This window comes from Chelonoidis abingdonii, chromosome 4 (genome assembly GCF_003597395.2).
Source record: "Chelonoidis abingdonii isolate Lonesome George chromosome 4, CheloAbing_2.0, whole genome shotgun sequence".
Classification (NCBI taxonomy): domain Eukaryota; kingdom Metazoa; phylum Chordata; order Testudines; family Testudinidae; genus Chelonoidis; species Chelonoidis abingdonii.
The window spans coordinates 22,167,998-22,191,051 of NC_133772.1; the positions used below are offsets into that span (position 1 = coordinate 22,167,998).

At 48.8% G+C, this 23,054-nt stretch overlaps 1 protein-coding gene across 1 annotated transcript; it reads left to right on the plus strand.

The window, feature by feature from the left end:
- The first annotated feature begins 229 nt into the window (after positions 1–229).
- Positions 230–21,762, plus strand: ALX3 (ALX homeobox 3). The gene is made up of 4 exons (XM_032795599.2): positions 230–533; positions 11,694–12,010; positions 18,284–18,412; positions 21,445–21,762. The coding sequence occupies exons 1-4, from the start codon at positions 230–232 to the stop codon at positions 21,760–21,762; spliced, it is 1,068 nt and encodes a 355-aa protein (XP_032651490.1).
- Positions 21,763–23,054: the final 1,292 nt, after the last annotated feature.

A 23,054-nucleotide genomic window follows, 5' to 3' on the forward strand; every position in this document is an offset into this window, starting at 1 on the left:
GGAAGGCAGGACAGGCCCAGGGGGAGTCCTGGTCTCTCTCTATTAGCCCAAGGGGCTGGACTGGGATTAAAGGGTTAATAAACTTGATGGGAGACACACGTGACTGGATCCCTAGTGGTTTAGTCAGGCTGAGCCGAGTTTTCCGGGGGGGGGGGGTGCTATCCCTCCCCACTCTGGGCTCAAAATGAGCGCCGCAGCTGAGTCCCCGCAGCCCGGTTATCTGCCAGCCATGGAGGCGCAGGGCTGCCTTTCCTTCTGCCCGACCGCACCCCCGCCACCTCCCGCAGGCAAAGCCCCCCCAGCTCCAGGCCTGCAGCGGCGCATCTTCCAGGGAAACCAGGAGCTACCGACCCCCGCTCAGCATCACCCGCTTCCCTCGCAGCAGCAGCGGCTCAGCCCCAGGCCGGGCCGCTACCCGGACACTTACCCTCCAGCCCAGGAGAAAGTGGCCCACAAATACCTGGAGGCCCCCAGCCCGGGCCACCACGCGCTGTCTGTCAACGAGAAGGCTTTCTACCGGGCCGTGGCCGAAGGTAAAGGGGGGTCCGGGACCTGCACTGGCCTCCCGGGGGCCGGAACAGCCAGGAGTGGGTACGAATGGGCCGTGCTGGGAGCTAAGGTGGCCTTGCGCTCAAGCACCGAGGGCCAGAGCTGGGGCAGCAGGACTTGGCGAGAGGGGGACTGTGTGACCTGAACCAATCCCCCTGAACGGTGCTCCAGGGCCACTCCTGGGCTGGGAGAGCCTTTTATTGAACGCGAGGCCATCTGTTTCTCCGCTCTCCCCTTCCGTCCTGGGACAGCGCTTCCCTTCTCTCTCTCTCTCTCTTTCTTTCCTTCTTGTATGGCTGTTTTTTTCCTTCTATCTTGTCTCTCTTTTCTGAGCTGTTTCTTCCTCTCGTTTCTCTTTCTTGTATGTCTGCCTCGTTCTTTCTTGTATGCGTTTCTTTCTTATCGCTATCTCCTCATCTTTCTTGTCCTCCGTTCGTTCTTTCTCTTTCTTTCTCTCCTCCCTTCCTTGTAAGTTTCTTTCTTTCGTTCTTTGTTTCTTTTTTGTACGCCTCTTTTTTTCTTTCCTTGTATGTTCCTTTCTTTCATCTCTCTCTCTCTCTTTCTCTCATGCTTCTTTTTTTTTTTTTGCGTTTTCCCTCGGAGCCAAGTGATTGTATTTCAGGCACTATACAAAGGTTCTACGCTTTTCTCTCATTGCTTTCTAGAGCAATAAGCAGCTCATATGAACATGTGCAATCTGTCCCCCACCCCCCCCCCCGCATGGTAGAACTGTCCCGTTTTCTCCTCTTTTCATTCGGTTAAAGAGTCCATCCTGCATCCCCAGGCAAATCTCCCGTTGAAGCCAACCCTGAGTCAGACCTACCAGGTCGGGGTTTCAAAGGGATCTCCGAACAAGTTGCAAATTTCCACCGCTAGTTTGAAAGGGGATGGGGGGATGCGTGGCAGAGGAACAGGGGATGTATTTGAAGTTAAAATTGAAAAATAAACTTTGTTTGGCAGTTCGCAGAAATTCCCCCTAATACTCCCAGGAGAGCTATGTTCTCCACCGATTCTCCTTAGCATTGCAAGCACCAAATTTTATAATCCTCAGGGGATCAAACTTACTCAATTTATTAAGGTATACTTTTTAGAAAAAGCATTGCAAAGAAAGATATTTTACATATTATTTCTGGATTATTCTTCTTTCTTTTGTCTTTTTCTATTTGGCTTCTATACAGTCCAGGCGTTTATTCTGTAATCAGCTAGCTGGGAAATCGAAGGAACTGAAGCAAAAGTATTTTTTTCTCCATATTGTGCGGACTTCAATTGTTTCTTTTTCATTTCTTTATTTGTGTGTTTTAAAATTCACTTTTTAAAATGTCTAAACTATTTTTAAAAGCCCTTCCTGACATGCTGGAAAAGTTCTTTCTTTCATCTTTATATTTAATTCTAGTTATCTATCCCTGAATGGTGATTTTCTTTCCTTTTTATCTGTCGAGCTAAATGTTTACATATTTGTTGGATTTTAAAAATAATCGGTCATAGACACAAAAGGTTCCCCTCCGCCCCCAATGTGCTGCGCAATTTTAAAATTGGCAAAAGGTATATTGGGAAACAAAGGAAAATAGAGACATGTCTTTTGGTGACCGAATGTTGCCTATGATTTAACAAGGCGAAATGAGCTAGATCATATATCGAGAGGTCAGTTTTCGTTTTATGGACCCAGGGCAGCAGCCAGGTTAGCCTAAATTCTTTACTATTCCACTGTTAAGCATCACCATGATCAAAATGGTGCTTAACAGTAAATGTGTGAACGTACTGGGGTTTATTATCATCATGATAATCATCTGTGATTTGCAAAGCTGCATAAATCATGCAGCCAAATATTATCGAAATTCAATAGGGATTGCGCTCCTACTAGCTGCCCGTGCGCAGAGACTTACGCACGTGCTTAATTTTACACGCAACGGGTGAAATCCTGATCCCAGTGAAATCAACCGAGAGTTTGGCCATTGACTTCAGCGAGGGCAGAATCTCTCCATCATAGGACAGCCCCGGCCCCCGCGTCACAAAGTTCCCATTGACTTCAGCAGCACAGGGTCAGATTTGGCGAATCGCTCCGTTGAAGTCAATGAAACAGTGGGCAAAGCGAGTAGGTGTTCGGACTTCTTTGAGAATCTGGCCGTGTTGGCGCGGGCTTTACCCGGAGAAATAAGAAAGGAATAGTGTACATCTATAGACGTACAGTGCCTATAATTTCTACTGAAAACTGTTGGAAGGAACTGGACGGCGATTGCTGGTCCTTTGTTCCCATGTAATAAACCCCTTGTGTCTTCCTCGCTCAGCCAAGCAAACTGTTATTGAAGGTTATGGGAATAAGAAGCCTTATGGGGTCAAATCCTGGCTCCCCTGGAGTCAATGGGATTTTTACCATCGGCTTCGATGCAGTCAGGATTTCACCGCAGCCTGTGTGAACCCGGGCGCTGCTTTTTTTTTTTAGCGCAATGATTTTCTCCACCAGCAAAGAGGGCCCTTCCAGGAGCTGAGCAGGGCAAAAGGAGACGGGGGGAAATCAGTGCAAAAAATAAAGAATGGGGAAAGCTGAGGCGGGAGGCGGGGTGGGTTGTAAAAGTTTATAAAAGTTCCACGCTTCTTGGCAATCGCACTAAGCTGTCGAGAGAAGAGAAGCTACTTTCCTGTTCTGCCAATTCGTTACTTGCGTCTGTGGCCTTGTCTTTTCCCCGGATAATAGGCATTTGGGGCTCCATTGAAAATCCCTCTCTTTATACGCTCAGCTTACTGCCCAAGAGGATTCGGGCAGAGAGAGGTTAAAACACGGAAGACGACTAAACGGCGTTCTAATGCTTTGAAAATCTGCAAAGCCCCTTCGGATCCTTTGGCCTGAAAACCATTCTGGATATTAATGCCTGGTGATCTATAGCGTTAGATAATGAGGAATCCAAGCCTACCAGTGTGCAAGCCAAAACACACCGCTGGGGGATAATCATCTAATCTACGATAGGATTGTTTTTATCCTATTATTATTTACTAATACCTAGCTCTTAAAAATAACCAGACTTGAAACTGACAAAACACAAACACTCTATACATGAAGGATAATACTCTATGGACAGTAATGCTACCAGTGCAACCTAATAAAGGGCAAATAACAGATAATATAATGATACCTACCAACACAACGAACTTTGAGGATGCTTTTGACAGCAGGAAAATAAGAACAGAATAAATAAACAAAATATTACACTGCTAAAATCATTATCCAATATAATAATAATCAAATGCTAATTAATTATAACAATGACTATTGCACTGATGTTAAAATAATCGAATAACAAAACATCAGCCATGAGTTTCAACCCTTATTCTATCACTCCATTTTCACCTTTAAATAACCTCTGGACTTCACTGTCACTTATTAATTACTGTTGTGCTTAAAAAGTGGCTGTGAGTTCCAACGGTTAATGATCAGTTATTGTTATTATTAAAGTGGCAGTGAGTTCCAACGGTTAGATCGCGGTGAAAATGCAGCGTAATAAAATCAAATCATACTTCTACATCTTACCGAAAGGACTGCCCTGAGATTGCGTCAGGTGTGTCAGTGTTGTTGGGTTCCCACACGTCTACCCAGCCTGCCCTACCTGCAATTCCTACAGCCCCCCAGTAAATGCTTTCCCCTTCAGATGAGTTTTAAAGCCCGTTTCCCATCCCCGGGGCCCAGTCATAGATCCTGGCCCCGCTGCTGAAATCAAAGGAAGAAAACGGGGCATTTGTTGAATCTTTCATTAAAGCTCGTTTATCAGGCCCGAAGCGGAGGAGCAGGAGCCGCTCCCCGCCGACCTAGAGTCTGCAAAATACAAAAGCGGCTCGGACTTATTGTCCCCACGCTGATCCGCAAAGCTGGGGAGGAGAGCCCCGTTCTTTGGGCCAGAGAAGCAAGTATTTCAGTCTGCGTTTTCTCCTTGCGTTGTATGCTCGCCTAGGGCTATAAACTTCACAAATCAACACTCTCTCCTAGCGTAGAATGAGTTACTTGCTGTAGGATCTAGCATCTGTGCGTCTAAAAGACATCCATGCAAATCAGAGACCATTCGAATCCCATTTGGAAGAGCAGTGCCAATATTTTGGATATAAACCTTCCCGTTTCTGCGGCTCCGCTATTTAGAAACGATTTTTCAGCGGCTGAATTAATTTCAAACCTCTATGTACGTCTATATATTATGTATTTCCGTGTAGGAATGTCTGTCCATATTTATATCACATCTACACATACAATTCTGTAAAGCCTCAATCTCTCTCGGTCTAAAGCCAACCAAATATATGTAAAGGGATAAATAATTCTTCAGCAGAAAATAATTTATGGCTCATGCAAAGGCAGAAATTTCCTTGTATTCTAAGTAGAGGTTAGTTCGTGTTTATAGAGTCAAAATGCTGTCATTGCTCCGGCTGAATTTTATTTGGATTTGATCTTTTATTGTGTGCCCACACTTTCATTTATCTATACATGTGTACGCGTAGCGATCCATCTCAAATGATAGATAGATTAGGTAGCTATTAGTGCTGGTCAAAAATGCTGATTTTTTTTTCCACCAAAAAAATAATCAAACAAAACGAGACATTTTAATTTAATTTGATCATTTGGGGGGATTTTTCTTGTTTTTGATAAAGCAAAAACTGGGGGCGGGTATTTGAAAACAAAAGTTTCAGTAAGGGGTTTCTCATGGGGGGGGAGCCCAAGCAGATTTCTTTTAACCCAAACTAACATTTCGCATGATCATTTTAGTTTCAGTTAAAAAAAATCAATTTTCGTGGGGGGAAAATGGTTCAGTGAAAATATTTCCAGCTGCTGATTTATAGACAGGGGCACTTCTCTGCGAAAGGCAGCTCTCCGTCTGTATGTTTCACATTGATCCCAAGTGCACACTAAATCTGTTTCATTTTACTGTCCTTTCCGCCTTCTCTTTCATCGGACTCACTTAACACCCTGACACTTACCTCCTAAGTTAGCCTAGGTGAGGATTACTAAAATCTCAGCCCTGAAATGAAAGACCCCCGTGCTTCTCTAAGCACAACATAAATTCTGGCGGGGAGGAATCTTTCCGCGAGTCTCCAATGGACTGTCTTGAAACATTTAGTTCTTAAAGGCAAATGTGCGGCAATCCCCAGCCCTTGATTTCCTTCCCTGCGAGACAGGGTCAGCTGTAGGAAACTATTTACTACGTGGCCCTTCAGGTCTGCACCCTTTGAATCTAGCCCTCCTGATAAAAAACACAGTTTGAGCTTAATTAGAAGCAGTTGGAATGGAAGGACTCCTGTAGACTCGCAGGCAGCGGGCTGTGTAAACAACTCTGCCCCTGAGAAAGGGGAAACAGGTACCACAAACGGGGCAGGAGAGAAAAGTTCCGGATGGAAGACAAATGGCAGCCCCCTCCCCGCTGTAAGGAGACAACTGTAGTCAGAGCTTTATCCAGCGGTTGCAACGCTGAGCCCCCAAATCATGTTCTCAGCTCCCCCTTTAAAACGGGGGAAGTTTCTGGTAGAGGCGAATCCTCTGCCCAGGCTCGCTGGGGTTTGCCGCTGAGGAGGGCCCGGGGGAGGGGGGGCAGAAACGGGCCCTCCAGTGCGGAGGGACAAGCGAGCGATTTAAAGTGAGGCAGATTGAGAAAGTTTGAGAGTCTCCTGCTTTCTGCTCTCCTAGTTGTCCCCAGAGCTGATCTCTCTCATGCGTGGTGGCTTCTTTGCTTATCTTTTTGGTACAAAAGCAAGTCGGGGAATTACAGCTGTCCCTGGCATTTAGCAAGGACAGACGCAAAGCTCCAGCGCCCACAAGAGTCCTGGGCAGAAATCATTCAGCCCCTGATGACTTTTCTGCTCCGTTTATTTTCCCAGCCACCCATGAGATTGGGTGGGACGTACAACAACAAAAACCCTCTCTGATTGTTGCTTCGGCCAAGGAAGGAATTCAGTAGTCATGAGAAACTGACTAGGTGAAACTGACAAGGTTTGATGCCTGGTTAGTTCACAGGCTAGATGTGGGCAGGTCGAGGTCTCTTATGCGCCCAGATACCGCGCTGATGGCTGCCTATACAGGGCCGTCTCACACTTCCTGTGCAGCTGATCACATTCCCTTCCCCACCCCCATCACGGCGGAAGAGTTTCTTTCTTGCCCCCATCCCTTGAATAATAGTCTCCAAGTTTTTCCACTTTAACCCAAGAATTGTGCAGTTGTTCCCCAGCGGCTAACGCTGCCAGCTTCACAGCGTGTCTGTCTTTTCCGGGTCAGATATCCCATCGAACACACAAGGAGAAACCTCTAGCACGATCTAGCCACTTCTCTCATCTGTGATTTTTTTTATTACCCTTCCTCCTTCCTTTTTCTTTTAGCCGATTGATTGATTGATTTAGAGTATGTTGCTGTGTATAAACCCGCAGATCCCATGACGATGGGATGCATGTTAAATAGAGGCAGCTGAAGAAAACCGGCAGGATCGTTTTGTTGATCAGATTTTGTGGGGGAAGGCATCACCGCATGAACCTAATTTTTGGTATCAGTTCAGCCCAAGCATCTTTCCCTGCCCAACAGAACAATCTCCCATCTCTTTACATAACAGTTGGGGGTCATCCCCTCGTTCTGAATTTATAAATAGAATCTCAGCTAAGGGCATTTTTAAATTTTATCTCATGAATGTTTGCCTCTGACCCTACCTTGGGAAATAAAATGGAGAAAAGCCGTTACCTTTACTTTTAGCCATCCCAGGTATCTAATTTCATTGCTATATCTGTAGCTATTTATTTGAAATAGTTAGGTAAACATAGCTGTGGAGAAAGGCGAGAAAGATCTCTGAAGTGTCTTCTTGTCTCCTCCAGAGAAAATATTTCCCGTGGTGGGAATTAATCAAAACAAACTGACTCAGATTCGGCTGTTGGGATAAACCCCAAATTGGTTTAATTAAGGGGAAAAAATCCCTAAATAAACCCACTTCCTAGTCCGGGGAGAGAAGGAGCCGATTCGAATTAGAAACCGTTGAAGAGGAAGGAGAAAAAGGGAAGGCGCTGGGTTCCTATCAGAGAGTTAAGTGCACGAATTCCGATCGATCGAGTTTTGTAAACTGATTCAAGACATCGAATTAAACGAAAGAGTCGACCTTCCCTTTTCAGGTTTAGGTGCAAGATCCCGACCCTGGATCTGGTTGGTGTAAATTCGGACCCTGGAAGGCCATTCTAGTTCTCCAGAAACTCTCGGATGCCCTTGATTTGTTAAATTAGGTAGAGGAAAGAAATGGGAATTTGGGCAGGGTGCTGAGAACGGAATGAACAAACCAGCCGCTGACAAGCCAGGAAAGGAAGAGAGAAGCGATGAGAGAGAAAAAGAAGAGAAGGGGAAAGGAGCAAGAAAAGACAGAAAAAGGCTACAATGGGTCAGTTAAATGAATCTCGTGCAGTATTTCAGGGTAAACTTTCTGCTTAGATGGTTCGGAGCGGGCTGGGGTCAATCACTTTCCAGCAGATATTTGAAAGGAACTTTCTCTCCCGCCCCTTCGCTCCAAGCTGCTCAGCCAGGCTGTTCTGCGGCTAACCCTAGGGCCAGCGGCCACCTTGCAGCACCCCCCTCCCCTTGGCTGAGTCCTGTGTGAGCCCAGCTAAAAAACAAAGCACTGAGACTGAATAGGGATAGTCCGCAAGGAAGGAACCAGGCACCAGACCGGACTCTTGTACAGGATCCGTCCCGCACAGTCTATACAGGATCCAGGGACCCTCCCATTCAATCCGTACAGGATACCAGGTTGTCCCACACAATCGATACAGGCTCAAGGGTCTGTCCCATTCAGTTTACACGGGATCCATCCCATACAGTCTATACAGGATACCGGGTCATCCCACACAATCTATACAGGGTCAAGGTTCTGTTCCATTCAATCTATCCCATACAGCCTATACATGATCAACGGTCTGTCCCATTCAGTCTGTACAGGATCAATCCCATACAGTTTATACAGGAACCAGGGTCCATCCCATTCAACCTATACGAGACCCAGATAACCAAAGAATACTGGGCCTGATCCTGACATCACTGAAGCCCACGACCCAAATCCGCATTTGCCCCCAGTGGTGCAGGATCAGGCCCAATATCAAGAAAGCAAGCACGGGTCAGTTAAAACTCTGCGCCCTGGTGCCCCATCTGCTGGAGAAAGAGACCATGGTGTGGAGAAGAAATCCCGGAAGGCTGGATCCCACTAGAAAGGAAAAACATTCCCTAGAATGAAACCAGGACAGGAACTTCAACCCCAGGGCTTCCTCTGTGTATCCCCAGCCCCAACTTCCATGGCTTCCACAGCTGCTGAGACCAGGTCCTCTTCCTCCCCTGGGCCCCTTTATCCCATTTTCACCTGCTGAGAGTCATAGCCTGCAGGTGAGTTGAACCAGGTGTGAGGAAAGCAGTTTCCTACTAACTCCTTTCCCCTGGGGCACAGATGGGGTAAAATGTCCCGGGCCCTGCAAAGCTTGATGAAACGGCACAGAGTAGGTTAAATGGGCAGATATTGCAGCTTCAGGGTGGGCCCCACCGAGAGCCCTGAATAACCTGGGAAAGCTCTGCCTGCCCACACTGGTAACAGTGCAGGGATTGAAGAGTCGTCTAGGTTCAGCACCCAGAACATTCCAGGCCTGACTCTTCAACACACTAGCCTTTCCCTGGAATAGGCAGGCCTGGTTGCTGTCCCCTTTGCAGCCTCCCTCATGCTGGTATTTTAGACTTTTGCTTCTGACCAAGAGCCAGGTCCTTGGCTGGTGAAAATCAACAACATTCCACTGATGGCTACAAAGCCAATTTCCACCCGCTGAGGAGCTGGTCCCAGAAGACCTTCCCCACTGGTGCGGTTCCCTCTTGTGTTCTGCTTGTCACCGTCAGCAGCCAAATCCGTGTGAAAGAGAACACTCCTGGCTTGCGGCTGGAAAAGGCAGCCTGAGTTCCTCTTTCAGTATGTGGCTCTGATTTATTCCCTCCAACACATTTCAGTACAAATTCCAGACATGGGGTGGGGAGAAAAAATGAAACACAAACATATTGCCCTAGATTCCCCATGGGCTGTTTTCTATAAGGCAATTCCTCAAACAATTGATGCAGGCTGGGAAATGGACGCCCCAGGGCGGTGCCGTTCAAAGGCGCTGGGATGGCTTTCATGGGGGAGTTCTTTCCAAATAGTTTCCAGAGAAAGATTTAGATCTTTGGGGAGCCCCTGGCCTCCAGCACATTTTCAACGGCGGTAGTTCAGGGGCTGTAAACCCAGGGCATGCAAGAACAGAGTTGTCTCCATGAGCCAGGGTTGTACAGCGTGTCTGTTTGCCGCCACACCAGGCAAGATTCTGCTCCATCGGTGGCAAGACAGATATTGTGTCCAGCTGGCCTGGAGATGAAGAAAGGGTTGGGGGAAGCTCAGTAGGCACGCTGGGACAATTTCATCTTGCTGGTGCTTCGGGACAGATCCTCAGTGGGTGTAAATAAGTGCAGATCCATTGAAACCATTGCTGATTTATGCCTGCTGAGGATCTGGCCTTGCAGGTGCATTCTGCCTAATTCATCCTGCTCCCTAGCCTCCATTCATCTCACCTACCCCCCTCACTCTTCATTTCACACCCCTGGCCTCCTGCTTCAGTATCCCTCACCCATCCCACTGCTAAAGACTCAGAGACCCCTGCAGCAGCACACAGCTGGGCAAGCCCTGGAATGAATGGTTCTCTGTGCCCTCAATTCCTGTTGGAGGCAAGGGGATCATAAATAATTGTCCTATATTCATAAGAACATCCATACTGGGTCAGACCTATGGTCCATCTAGCCCAGTATCCTGTCTTCTGACTGTGGCCATCACCAGGTGCTTCAGAGGGAATGAACAGACTGGGCAATTATAGCGATCCATTGCCTGTGGTCCAGTCCCAGCTTCTGACAAACAAGCAGCTAGGGACATTCAGAGCATGGCGTTGCATCCCTGCCCATCCTGGCTAATAGCCATTGATGGACCAATCCTCCATGAACTGATCTAATTCTTTTTTAACCCACTTATACTTTTAGCTTTTACAGCATCCCCCGGCAACAACTTTCACAGACTGATTGTGCGTTGCGTGAAGAATTGTACTTCCTTTTAAACCTGCAGCCTATTCATTTCATTGGGTGACCCCTGGTTCATGTGTTATGTGACAGGATAAATAACACTTTCCCATTCACTCTCTCCACACCATTCCTGATTTTATAGACCTCTCTCATATCCTCCCCTGAGTCGTTTCTCTTCTAAGCTGAACAGTCCCAGTCTTTTTAATGTTTTCTCATGTGGAAGCTTTTTCCATCCCCTGATCATTCCTGTTGCCCTTCTCTGTACGTTTTCCAATTCTAATCCCATCTGTTAAATTGACAGGAGATGCACATGTACCGTGCTCTAGGCCAATGCAGGTAACAGACTCTCTCTGTTTTAGGTACATACGTGGCTCCCATCACTTTAGTACCCAAGTGCCTCACGCTCTTTAAGGGCTATTATCTCTATTTGACAGAAGGGGACCTGAGACCCAGGGCTGATTGACTTGCCTAAGGTCACACATAGAGGTCAGTGGCAGAGCAGAGAACTGAGCTCTGGTCTCCTGAGTCCCTGGCTACTAACTTAAAAGGTGGTATAAAACCTAGCCCTTCATTGGCTCCTCCCGGGAGAAAACCCAGGCCCCACTCGCTGGCTCTGAGCTTTCATCTATTCCCCAGCAGAGGAGTAGTCTTTCCCCTCTGGGTATGCTGCAACCGTTGGCAAGATGGATTCGGACCCACTATTTGTCCTTGTGTGTCTTCCCCCTTTTAGCGATTTAATCCACAAAATTCCACCAGCCCTGCCTTCCCCGCCCCAAGACTGAGCCATTCAGTTGCCAGGAGTGCTTAATTCTTGCCTGATGGGGCACAGAAGAGATTTTCCCCCAGAGATACAGGCCCTAATCTCTCTGCACCCACCCCAGACTTGCGGTGCTGTTTCAGTATTTAATGGGGAACTTGGAAAAACGTGGGCGCATTAATCTATTCAGAGCCACCAGCCAAGCTCCTGGATCCGAAATAGTTTAGCACACCCATAGAGAGCAACGCTTGAGGGGTGGGGACAGTGGGCAACAGCATGGCTCTGTGATTCTTTAACCTACTGCTCTGTGTGTTCCCACTGCAGCCAGAGAGAAAAGCGCCAAAGAGCAGGGGTACTACCCCATGCCCACAGATTGCAGAGCCCCGCTGGAAGAAGCCCCTGATCTCAGCTGCTCCCCGGCTGCGTCTCTGGGCAGCTTGAGGGAGCACATCTCCCCTGAGCTCAACGACACTATGGAGCTAGCCAAGAAGAACAAGAACAAGAAGAGAAGGAACAGGACGACCTTCAGCACCTTCCAACTGGAAGAGCTGGAGAAAGTCTTCCAGAAAACCCATTACCCCGATGTGTATGCCAGGGAGCAGCTGGCACTAAGGACGGACCTAACAGAAGCCAGGGTTCAGGTAAGGGAATGAGAGGTGAGCAGGGTCATTTCTGCAAGGTCCTTTCCACAAACCACAGTGACCTTTGCCTCCCTCCTAATAGTTTCACCTGGGATTGTACAAGCCGAGCAGGGGCAGGTCAGGTTGGTACTTGGATTGGAAGATTGCCAAGAGATGCTTACATAGTGTCGGTGTTCCTTCTTCTATCTCTGCAACGAACTCAGCCTGGTGCAATAAGGCACTGGACTGCCAGCTTTGGAAAACCGAGGGGCCACAGCCATTTGGGCTCATTAAATATCCCATTGTGGTATTTTGGCTGAGAGGAGGGTGGTTAATCCCAGCAGCCAGGGCAAATTCCAGTCTGGATAGTTACATTCTAACTGATCTTTCTCGAGCAATCATCTCATTTTCTGAAATGGTTGGCGTTGTGCAGGTTCTAGGTACAAGTCTGTCTCCCTGAAGTCCTCCTGTATTTTCATATGGCTCTGAAAGTCATCTTTACTTCTTCTCCGAGAAGGCCAAGAAGCATTGCTGTAGTGTCTGCTGTTAAACATCTGCCACATTCCACTCCTGTAATATCTTCTTCTCGACCAATTTCTGGAGCCCATTACAAGGTATTGTCAAATTACAACCCCTTAATCGATGGGGACCACATCCTGAAAGAAATCTTCTCTAAACCCGCTCCTCTGGCTTCAAAACCCGCAGACTCACCAAGCTCACTATCAGAAGCAAGCTTCCCACAGACCAAGACACACCAAGTCAAAGCAGCACTAGATCCTGTTATAACAGATGCAAAACCTGCAGACATTTCTCTACTGCTGCAATGATAAATCCCCCCTCTCCCTCAACACACCTTTCAAAATCTCTGGGTCCTTCATATGCCTATCACAACATGGAGCATACCTCAGTTGCATCAAATGCCTCAACAACTATGTGGATGAAACCAGACAACCACTATGCTCTCAAATGAACTCACACAGAAAAATCATAAGAGACAAACACACCCTGTCACTTATGGGTGAATACTTTTCACAAAACGACCACTCTATAGGTGACCTCTCAGTCCTTGTCCTCAAACCTGCACACCATCCAAAGACAAGCCTGTGAGCTTATATTTATAACTTTGGAAAATGCTAAAAGTCATGGACACGGGATTTAGGTCTCATTACAAAAATCCGTAACTCACTAACCTTCCTTTGTTCTCTGATTGTAGAGGTGTTAATTGCCCACTTCATCCCGAACGGTCACTTGCAACATGCGTTAAATGCTTATGCTTACCGAGCTGTTCTATCTTGTATTTAGCTGTGAAACTTAAAATTTCCCAGACCTGAGGAAGAACTTCGTGTGGCTCAAAAGCTTGTCTCTTTCAACAACAAAAGTTCGTCCAATAAAGGATACTACACCTATCCACTTCGTCTCTCTCATATCCTGGGACCAAGATGGCTACAACAACTCTGCAAACAAAGTTTAAGCCTTGGTCTTCTTGTTCAAGGTTTTTCTTTTAATAACAGCACGATCTTGCACTTATATAGCACCACTCTAGCTTTTTTGCCGCCCCAAGCATGGCAGTCAGGCTGCCTTCGGCAGCTTGCCTGTGGGATGTCCCCGGTCTCACAGATTCAGCAGCTTGTCTGCGGCAGAGTAGGCTTTAGGCTGATTCCCCTGATTCCCCCAAATCGGGCCTCGCACCTAAGAGGGCCCCATGCTCACACCAAAGAGGGCCCCGCACCCTAAAGAAGAGAGCCTAACTTTTTAATTTTTACTCATCTGGCGGTGGTCCAGGTCTTTGGTGGCACTTTGGCGGTGCGTCCTTCACTCGCTCCGGGTCTTTGGCGGCATTTCGGTGGCGAGTCCTTCAGTGTCACAGAAGACCGGGAGCGAGTGAAGAACACACCGCCAAAGTGCCACTGAAGACCCGGACTGCTGCCGGGTATTTGAATCAGGCCCCGCACTTCCTAAAGCCGGCCCTGGCCTATGGGATGTCCCCAGTCCCGCGGCTTCGGTGTACCCACTGCCGAATTGCCGCCGAATCCGCAGGACCGGCAGACCTCCCGCAGGTAAGCTGCCGAAGGCTGCCTGACAGCCGCCCTCGCAGGGACTGGCAGGGCACCCCCCACGGCTTGCCACCCCAGGCATGTGCTTGGAGCGCTGGTGCCTGGAGATGCCGCTGTATAGCACCTTTCAACCCATCTAAAGGGTTTCTACCACTGGCATCCCCAGGACATTCATAGGGACTGAACTGGAGTGGATAACTTATCCAGTCTCTGAATGGAAGGAGACCTGGGCAAACGGCCTGGAACAGCCCAGTCTTTCCCCTGGCACCCCCTTTACATCAGCAGGGTTAACGCTCCCCAGAGGTGCTGGCCTGTGGTTTCAGTCTCACACTGGAAAGCCAGAAAAGTTGGCTTGCAGGAATGCCCACAGGAATGTGCAAAATGAAGTGAGTGCAAGTGATGATCAAAAGCAACAGGAGAGACTGGCGCTCAGAGCTACAAACACACATCTGGACAGGAATCCACACAGCCGCGCCGCTCTGGTTATTAAATATCACTGCAGAGGACGAGCCAGTGTGCAAATGTAATGCTGGGTGAGGAAGAATGTCCTGTCAGCGGAGAGACGCAGACAGGGAGTTGAAACATTCCACTGTGCCTGAGCCAGCGCTCATATGCGGGGACTCCACCAGGATGTACTTTGTCACCCAGCCCATCACAGCTACAGGGTTTGCTGGAAAGCACATTCTGAGGCACGATGGGTTCTGGGGAGAAGCTTGTGGTATCCCCTGATGGCAGCCTTCGTAGGAGACTAAGGAAAGAGTTGAAGCAAGCATTGGAGATAGTTTTACTCATCTGTGTGATGGAAAGGAGCCTGCGGTTGTTTGGTTTGGGGACAGAATAATAATAATTCCTAGCTTTTATACAGCATTTTTCATCGAGACCTCAAAGCACTTTACAGAAGAGGGCAGTATCATTAATCCCATTTTAGAGGTGGGGAAATTGAGGCACTGGGGGGTGAAGTGACCTGCCAGCTCAGGGCAGAAATGGATGTAGACTTTAAAGGAATGGGACGTTGTTAGATGGGCATGGGGGGCCAGATCTGAAAGGGCCCAGAATTTGGTCCCAGGGTTTTGGTTTGGCCTATTACACAATTAGGGGCTGGTCAGAAAGTTCTAATCTGGATCTGAGTGGTTCAGGGACACCTGGATCCCAAATTAGGGCTTGGGTCCATCTCTAACACCCAGTGCTGCAGCTAGCGATATAAGCGAAGAGTCAGAAAGAGGTCAGCCAAGGAACAGCCCTCCTAAATACAGACTCAGATGTTAAGCCTAGCAGAGTCCGTTATGACCATCTAGTCTGATCTTCTGCATAGCCAAGGGCAGAGATTGATTCCCTGCATCAAGCCCCTGTGAAGATAACTGTAACACTATCTTGGGAAATTCCCCTTAATGCAGTTATTTGAGGTGGTAACTAAAGTGCTAGCAACCTCAGAGAGGCACCGCCTGAGACAGCCCCACTGAAACCTCAGCATCTCTAGAGCCCATCAGAGACATGCTGCCAGCCTCTTGCTAGATATCACCAAACTGCAGTCATCTTCTGAGGCTAGCTCCGTCACCACATCCCAGGACAGTGATGCCTGGACCATCAGATGGAGAACCCGCAGGTGGTTCCCCTGTGAATATACTCATTGTTAATGTACTGGAGTACATCAGAATAGAAGCAGCTTGGGGAAATCTGAGACCCAGGAATGCATGAATGGAGGTTGTGTGTGTGGTAACCACTTGTAGGCTGCAGCTATTGGTATGAAGCATCTGACTACTTCCAGAGGGTGTGTCCATACGACAGTCGCACAGCTACAGCATTGTGGATGCTTCCTACGGAAGAGTTTTACCACCACTGTAAATAATTCACCTCTCTGCAAGGGAGTAGCTAGGTGGACAGAAGAATTCTTCCATCAACCTCATTGCATCTACAGTGAGGGTCAGATCAAGCTAACTATGTCACATCAGGGGTGAAATTTTTTCATAGCCCTGAGTGATGGAGCTAGGTCAACTTCATTTGTAGGCATAGACAAGGCCATAATGAGGATATAAAATAAGTAGTCACCCCAGCAACCTGTGCTCTGTATGTTATGAGAGAGAAAGGAGATCTTTCCCCTTTCTGCTGTTGTTTCTTAAGGTGAATTCGGTGCCAGTTAAAAGGCAGACAGCCCTGGAGACTGAAGTCCTTTTGTTATCCAGAGAGCAGGTACATCAAGCATAAGCTTGCTCCAAACTCCATCTGACAGATGAGCCTCAGTGATGAACTGGAACGACCAACCTCTGAGACTGCCACCAAGGGAGCGAGACAGCAACAGTAGTGGGGGCTACTTGTGTGCTATAGACGCTTGTCAGCTAGGAACCGAACCGACAGCCACCAGACACATCGTGGTAAAGGCTTTCAGACACTGCCGACCTGCACAGCATTGGATCTGCTGGCCACAAGATGAAGGGCCCCATGCCTCACTAGCAAGCAGCTGCTCACAGTGCACACTCTTAAAGGAACAGTTTGACAAAGTGACTCACTAGCCAGTGCTTTGCCTTGTGGCTGGGTCTCATGTTGGCAGTTTTTCCCTCTCTGTAGCCTCACTGACCAGCCATTTAGGTCTGACAGCGGCAGGGGCGGCACTAGGCATTTTGCTGCCCCAAGCATGGCAGGCAGGCTGCCTTTGGCGGCATGCCTGGGGAGGGTCTGCTGGTCCTGTGGCTTTGGTGGACCTCCCGCAGGCATGCCTGCACGAGGTCCGCCGAAGCTGCGAGACCAGCGGACCCTCAGCAGGAATGCCTGTGGGAGGTCTGCCGAAACCACGGGACCAGTGGACCCTCTGCAGGCACGCCGCCAAAGGCAGCCTGCCTGCCGTCCTTGTGGCACCGGCAGAGCGCCCCCCGCGACTTGCCACCCCAAGCACGTGCTTGGCATGCTGGGGCCTGGAGCCACCCCTGGACAGTGGCCCTTGGTCCCGTGACTCAGCCCTCCAGCCAGGTCAATTTCTAGTTTCACCCCTTCTGAGTTAAGGGGGAGACCGGTCCAATACAGTCCAGCAGCTTTGTGCCAGGGCTCCAGCCTGACTCTAGGCCCGCTATGACCCTTGCCCAGGCCTTTCCGTGGTGACCTATAGAGATTGGATTCCCCTACCTCTAGCCTGGGTTCCAGCCCAGGCCTCTGTAGCAGATGACCACGATCTGCTTCTTCTGACCTCTTCCTTCTTCCTCAGGCTTCTTCCTACTGTGGCCCGTGTCTAGGCCTTTCCCCCCAGCCCTCGGAGGAACAGTAACACAGAGACAATGCAAAAATAGCCCAAACACATCTCTGGTGTCCTTCCTCTGGGGGGATACTGGATGAGCCATAGCCCTGCTCAGCATCCTCCAGGCAGCGTTTGCAGTAACCCTCTGCTAGCTTTGGCTCCGCGGTGCTTCTTGCAGGGAGCTAGTGGGGAGAGATCCATCCTCATCCCTGGGCCTTCTCAACTGAGCTCTTCCCTCTTCAGGCTCCTTTCCTCCACGGTTGGCATGGCTGAGCCCAAAGCTGCTCCTTCAACCCCTTCTTGCCTGGTGTGGGGCTTGTACTCCCCATCACCAACACCACAATGGAAGGTGACTTTCTGGGACTAGCTGGTTTCATCTGGGCTAAGATAAGACTTGGGCTTAATCCTTTTGTCAGGTCACGGGTGGAAATGTGTTTGGTGGTCTTGTACCAACCCCGAGTGGGACCAGAAATGAACCCAGGAGACCACCACAGAATCTAGAGCTCTGAATGGTCTCCATAAATGAAAACAATAGGGATGGAGCAGTTGCAGTGCCAGGCGAGGACAAAGGTGCACTGGCAGATGGAAGCTTGCCTAGCGCTCACCCTGCCAGGGCCTTTATCCCCTTGCTAAAAATCACATGTACCATATGGACCCATTTATAACTCAGATAGGAACCAATGCATGTGAGTACCCCATATTCCACTGCAGGGTCCCCTAAACCCACTTACCAGCCAAAGTAAACTTTGTGCTAATAAAGTGGTGGAGTCTGCTACACCAAACCCCATATGCCAGTGGAACCCCCGGACGCTGCAGTGCCTATAAGGCCCAGCCACATGTCAACATAAGCCCCATATTCCTTGGATGTCTCCAATCTCCTGCCCCCTGTAAGGTTTTGGTATGTCTAAACTTGATCACTTTCAGTTGGGTCCCTGCTGGGTCTGACCCTTGGCTGTTTCAGCATCTCTGTGTTGATCGACAGTCTCAGGTCACCTGGGATTTGCACTGTTCCCCCAGGTTTGGTTCCAGAACCGGAGAGCAAAGTGGCGGAAACGGGAACGTTATGGGAAAACCCAGGAGTCAAGAAATTCCTTTGCAACCACCTACGACATCTCTGTCCTGCCCAGAGCTGAAAACTACCCTCAGGTATTGAGACAGAATCAGGAACATTGGTCAGACCTCACCCCCATCAGAACATGTTGGGCCAAATTAGGATTTCACATCCATGGGCGTAAATCTAGATTAGCTCTACTCAAGTCAATGCAGTTACTTCAGATTGGTACCATGTAAATGAGAAGACGACAGAGAATAATGCAGCAGATCAGAGCTACAGCATATTGCACCCCATTTCCAAGCCTTTTGCATCACTTCACTGGGGAATCTCACACTGCCCCAATAATCCCCTATGCACTTGGCTCCACAGACCAGAGATCAACACAATAGAATACCTGATTTGATGCTGCCTTCACATTCACCCTTCATATTTCTAAGACAGCTGGGAGAAATTTTTCCAGACTAAACATTTTTTGCTGAAAAATGCAGATTTGGGTGGGCTAAATCATTTTGTATTAAATTCACCAAATTGTTTCAGTCGGAAAAAACAAACTCTTCTGAAAAAGTCAAAACGTTTCATTTCAACATTTTTAAATGAATTTTTTTGATGCAAAAATGATGTTTTCTTTCGAATTTTACTTTTATTCATTATTTTAAAAGGTTAAAAAACAAACAAACCTCAAAATGAAACAAAATGTTTCATTTGACCCCAAACAATTTTTCTGGTTTGTTTTTCAGTTCAACCAACTAACCAGGAACAACAACAACAAAAAAATCAGTTACTGACATAGTTCTATTTTCTAACGCCCTAGGGACACTTCCCTTGTCCACCAGTGCTCCTGGCCAGAGTCAACTAAAGAGAAGTCTGGCCCCTCTCAGAAATTCCATCCCAGATTTTACACTAACCCCTGTGCACGCTGGAGCAGGACTTTGGGAGTGTGGTGATTTCTCTCTGGAGCCCCAGACAGTGTGGGCATGATCAATTTTACGAGTGACCCCCTAGCTTTCTAGTGCCAAATGCATGTAGCCAAACACACTGGAACTCTAGGGCATTGGAAAGACAGTGCTGACAGTACTTGGCCACTTAAGACCATTTCTACCATTGAATTTCACTCAGTAATTAGTGGATCCTCTAAGATTTCTGCTCTCTGCCCTCTCAGTAGGTGCCTGATCACACAAAGTTGGTAGGAGTTAAGGGCACTCACAGGTTCGGGTCTTACCTCCCAGGGCAGAAGAATGTGCAGCTCTGGCATTTGGGAGTTATGCAGCAAGGAGCCCACCGCTCTTTGCAGCTGTTATCCCTGGGGCTCCCCTATGCCCTGGGAACACCAGACATCAACTGCGTCCATAAATTACATAACACCATTTTTGGTGATTTTTGAGCCCCACCCAGCCCTTGTAACATTTTGCAAAACTGAAACAAATGAGGAAAATTAAGGACCCATCCACCCTTTACTGTGTGATGTAATTTATGGACAGCTCCTTTTCCCTCCGAACAATTTATTGATGGAAAATGCTGTTTCCACAATATTGACATTTTCCACAGGGAAATTTTGTTTTTTGCTGAATTTTTTGGTTAAGAAAAATGGAGACAAATTATTTGGGGTCAATTCAACATGAAACAGCATTTTCCTATTGTGGGGTATTGCCTCATGGGAATTGTAGTTAGAAGGCCTGACTCCCCCATGCTTTCCTATGGGCCAGGTTTCCTGGACAGATGACATCTCTGTAGGAGGGTCAACTCACTGCTGGAGTGCCCCCTTGTGGCTGAGCATGGTGTAGCCATGCTTTTCCCTCTAGCGCCTCTGCCGAGAGTTGCTTCTGTCCTGCAGGGTCTGTCTTCTTGCAGCTTTGCCCTCCAGCCAGGTCATGTTTTAATTCCACCCTTTCCAGGGGAACAGATAGTTCAGCACAGGACAGTCCAATGTCTTTACAAAAGGCCTTTGCCCCCCAACTCTGGGCCACGTGGTGTATACACCTGTTTCTCAGGACTTCCAGGAATCTATATCCCCTTCTCAGGCGCTTCCCCACCTTCCTCAGTGACTAGTGGGGGAAGCCCAGGCCCACTTTCTATCCTGAGTTCCAGTCCAGGGACCCTATCCCATCAGCCAAGGTCTGCTCCTTCAGATTCCTTGCTGCTGCCTTCTGGAGTTTGTCCTACTGTAGTCTCTCAGCTGTCCTCTCCCACAGCCTCTCTAAAGTCACTCTTCGTTCAGGGCAGGCTTCTCCTCGGGAATCCCTCAATAAATCCCAAACTTAAACCAAATTCTGCCCTCCTCGGGCTTGACCTTCCATCCTCCTAAGTTTCCCTTGCTCAGTTCCTCAGCGGAATGCCTCCCTGGGCTTGACCCCTGGAAGTCCAGATCTCCTGCCCCTTTATCAGGGCTCATCACCAGAGCCTGCTATACCCCTGTGCCTGCTCTCAGCCTCCTAGCAGGAAGGGATCCTAGGTCCAACTCTTCCCCTCTGGGCTTCCTTCTTGACTCTCCAGTCTCTCCCCACTCAAATCCCAGGGAGTGACCGCACAGTTCTTCCCTCTCACTTTGCTGCCCCTTCTGATCTGGGCTTCCTCTCTTTAGTTACCACCCAGCTCCACCCCCAGCTGGGCTTCATCTTAAAAAAGGCCCAGCCCACCCTGCAGGTGCAGCCAGATGGGTTAATTTGCCTCTGAGGCCCACATTAACCCTTTTAAAGCCAGGAGGGAGTATACACCTCTGCACAATCTCCCATGATACCACACTGTCTCCCGACTGGTGGAGTGGTGTCATGTGAAATGTAGTCCATCCAGGAGAGACTGGGGTCATCCTCAGACCCGAATGGCAAAGCCCAAGAGGCAAATCACCCCACATAGGAATACAGCTTAATGTTGAATGGACTCATTTTGACACTTCCGACTCGAAATGTAAATAGTCTTTAGGAAAAAGGGAAATAGAACATTTCGTTTGAGGTCAGTTCAAGATTAAACTGGGATGTTGAAACAGCAAAATTCTCCTGCCTCGGGATGGAAATTCTGATTTGCACTCAGCTGCATGCCACTCCCTGCAGCAGGAATGCAGGAGGGACAGCGCAGCCTCCTGACAGTAGCTGCTAACCCAGCCTCATCTCTCTGTTTTCCCTTGTTTCAGCTGCAGAATAACCTGTGGCCAAGTGCAGGATCAGGGAGCCCTGCAGGCCCCTGCCTCATGCCCCCCGAGAGCATCCCTTCCCCCTGTGTGTCTCCATACCCGCCTTCCCATGGGAACATTACCAGATTCATGGGCATCTCTGGTTCTCCCAACCACCACCCCGGAATCAACAACCTGTACTCCATCCACGGCTTCCCCCCTTCCCTCGGCAGCCACGGCTTTGAGCCCCCGCCAGACAATGACTATAAGTCCCCGGGCCTGGTCACGCTGAGAATGAAATCCAAAGAGCCAGCCAGCCTGCTTAACTGGACCACGTGATCACGCTGGAAGGAGCTGGGCTGAGGACACAACCCACCCAGGAGGTGGTAGGTAGCTCCTTGAAGCCAATTTTCCACAAGGGGTAGAGAGAGATCCCAGCCTGTGCTTTTCCTTTCCCTTCAACCTCCCTGCACTCCACACCCAGCAGCTGGCACCTCAGACAGGATCCCAGGGCTGATGAGAACTGAGGAGCACAGCGGCCGTCTTCCTCCTTGTCTTGGCGTTGAGATGTTGAAGCCAACCGCCAAGAGATTTCTGCGGCGGCTGGAAATCTCTTATTCCAACTCTGATTCCCTCCTTCCAGAATCCCTCAGGCTTGCTCTGCAATGAGATTTTTTTGCCCCACGCTTCGCACCCAGGCTGCCTCCAGGGGGACCCAAAAGCAGTGGTAGCAACTGCAGGAGCCCTAGTGTAGACAAGACCTTATCACCATGTTCCATAGACCTTCTCTGTTAGGGAAAAATGCCAGTGGGCCGGAAAGCCCTACCTGCGCTGTGGCCACCATTGGTGGAGCTGAGACACTGGCAGCAATAGTGAGACATTGTAGGGGGTGGAAACATCCAGTGCAGACCCACACACCCATCCGCAGAGAAAAGGGACCAGGAATGGCACAGTCAGCTGCCCCCTTAGCTCCTACCCAACCCCATTCTCCCCTTCTTCTGCCAGAGCCTGGGTGGGAGAAGCCACTTTAGATTTTCCTTGCATAATCCACTGCACTGTGGCACTTCTGCAGAGCCCTGATTCCCCTCCTGCAAGCACTTCTGTGAGCAGAGACAGGGTGGGGGTGGGGAAGGAGAGAGGCAAAAGCTGACGGGGGTTGATGATCCCCCATTTATCATGGAACTGTGGAGTCTGCTGCTATTCACATTTACTGAGCTGTGCCCTGCTACCTGTGCCTGGTCTTAGCAGGAGGGGAAGGGGCTCCCAAGTATAACCTCACCAAAGGCCCCCACAAAAATATATCCAGCCCAGGAAGGAGAGGAGGAGAGCAGAGCCTTATCATGTGTGCAGGGGCTGGATGGGGGATTTGCTCCCAAACTGCAGCTGCTTTAGATGGAGATTAGACATCAACTTCCTTATTATACTGGTTTCCCTTTGGTCTGAGGCCTTGCTGGGTAAGGGTTGTTTCCAATAGGAGGAAAAACTGATGCTATGAGTCAGGTATATTCTTTGGTGCAATCCTGTTTGCTTACTAAGAATGCACAGAGCCCTGTTGTCCTGAACACTGCAGGAACAAACAGCAGCGGGCAATGTTTCTTGCTCAGAATTTCCACATCTGTCCCTCCACCCAA

What these genes read in the sequence shown, in the direction of transcription:
- ALX3 (XM_032795599.2), top strand. Translation starts at nt 230, where the DNA reads ATGGAGGCGCAGGGCTGCCTTTCCTTCTGCCCGACCGCACCCCCGCCA. An exon ending in CTACCGGGCCGTGGCCGAAG is followed by an intron (nt 534 to 11,693) that starts GTAAAGGGGGGT and finishes TTCCCACTGCAG; the next exon opens with CCAGAGAGAAAAGCGCCAAA. An exon ending in GAGCTGAAAACTACCCTCAG is followed by an intron (nt 18,413 to 21,444) that starts GTATTGAGACAG and finishes CCCTTGTTTCAG; the next exon opens with CTGCAGAATAACCTGTGGCC.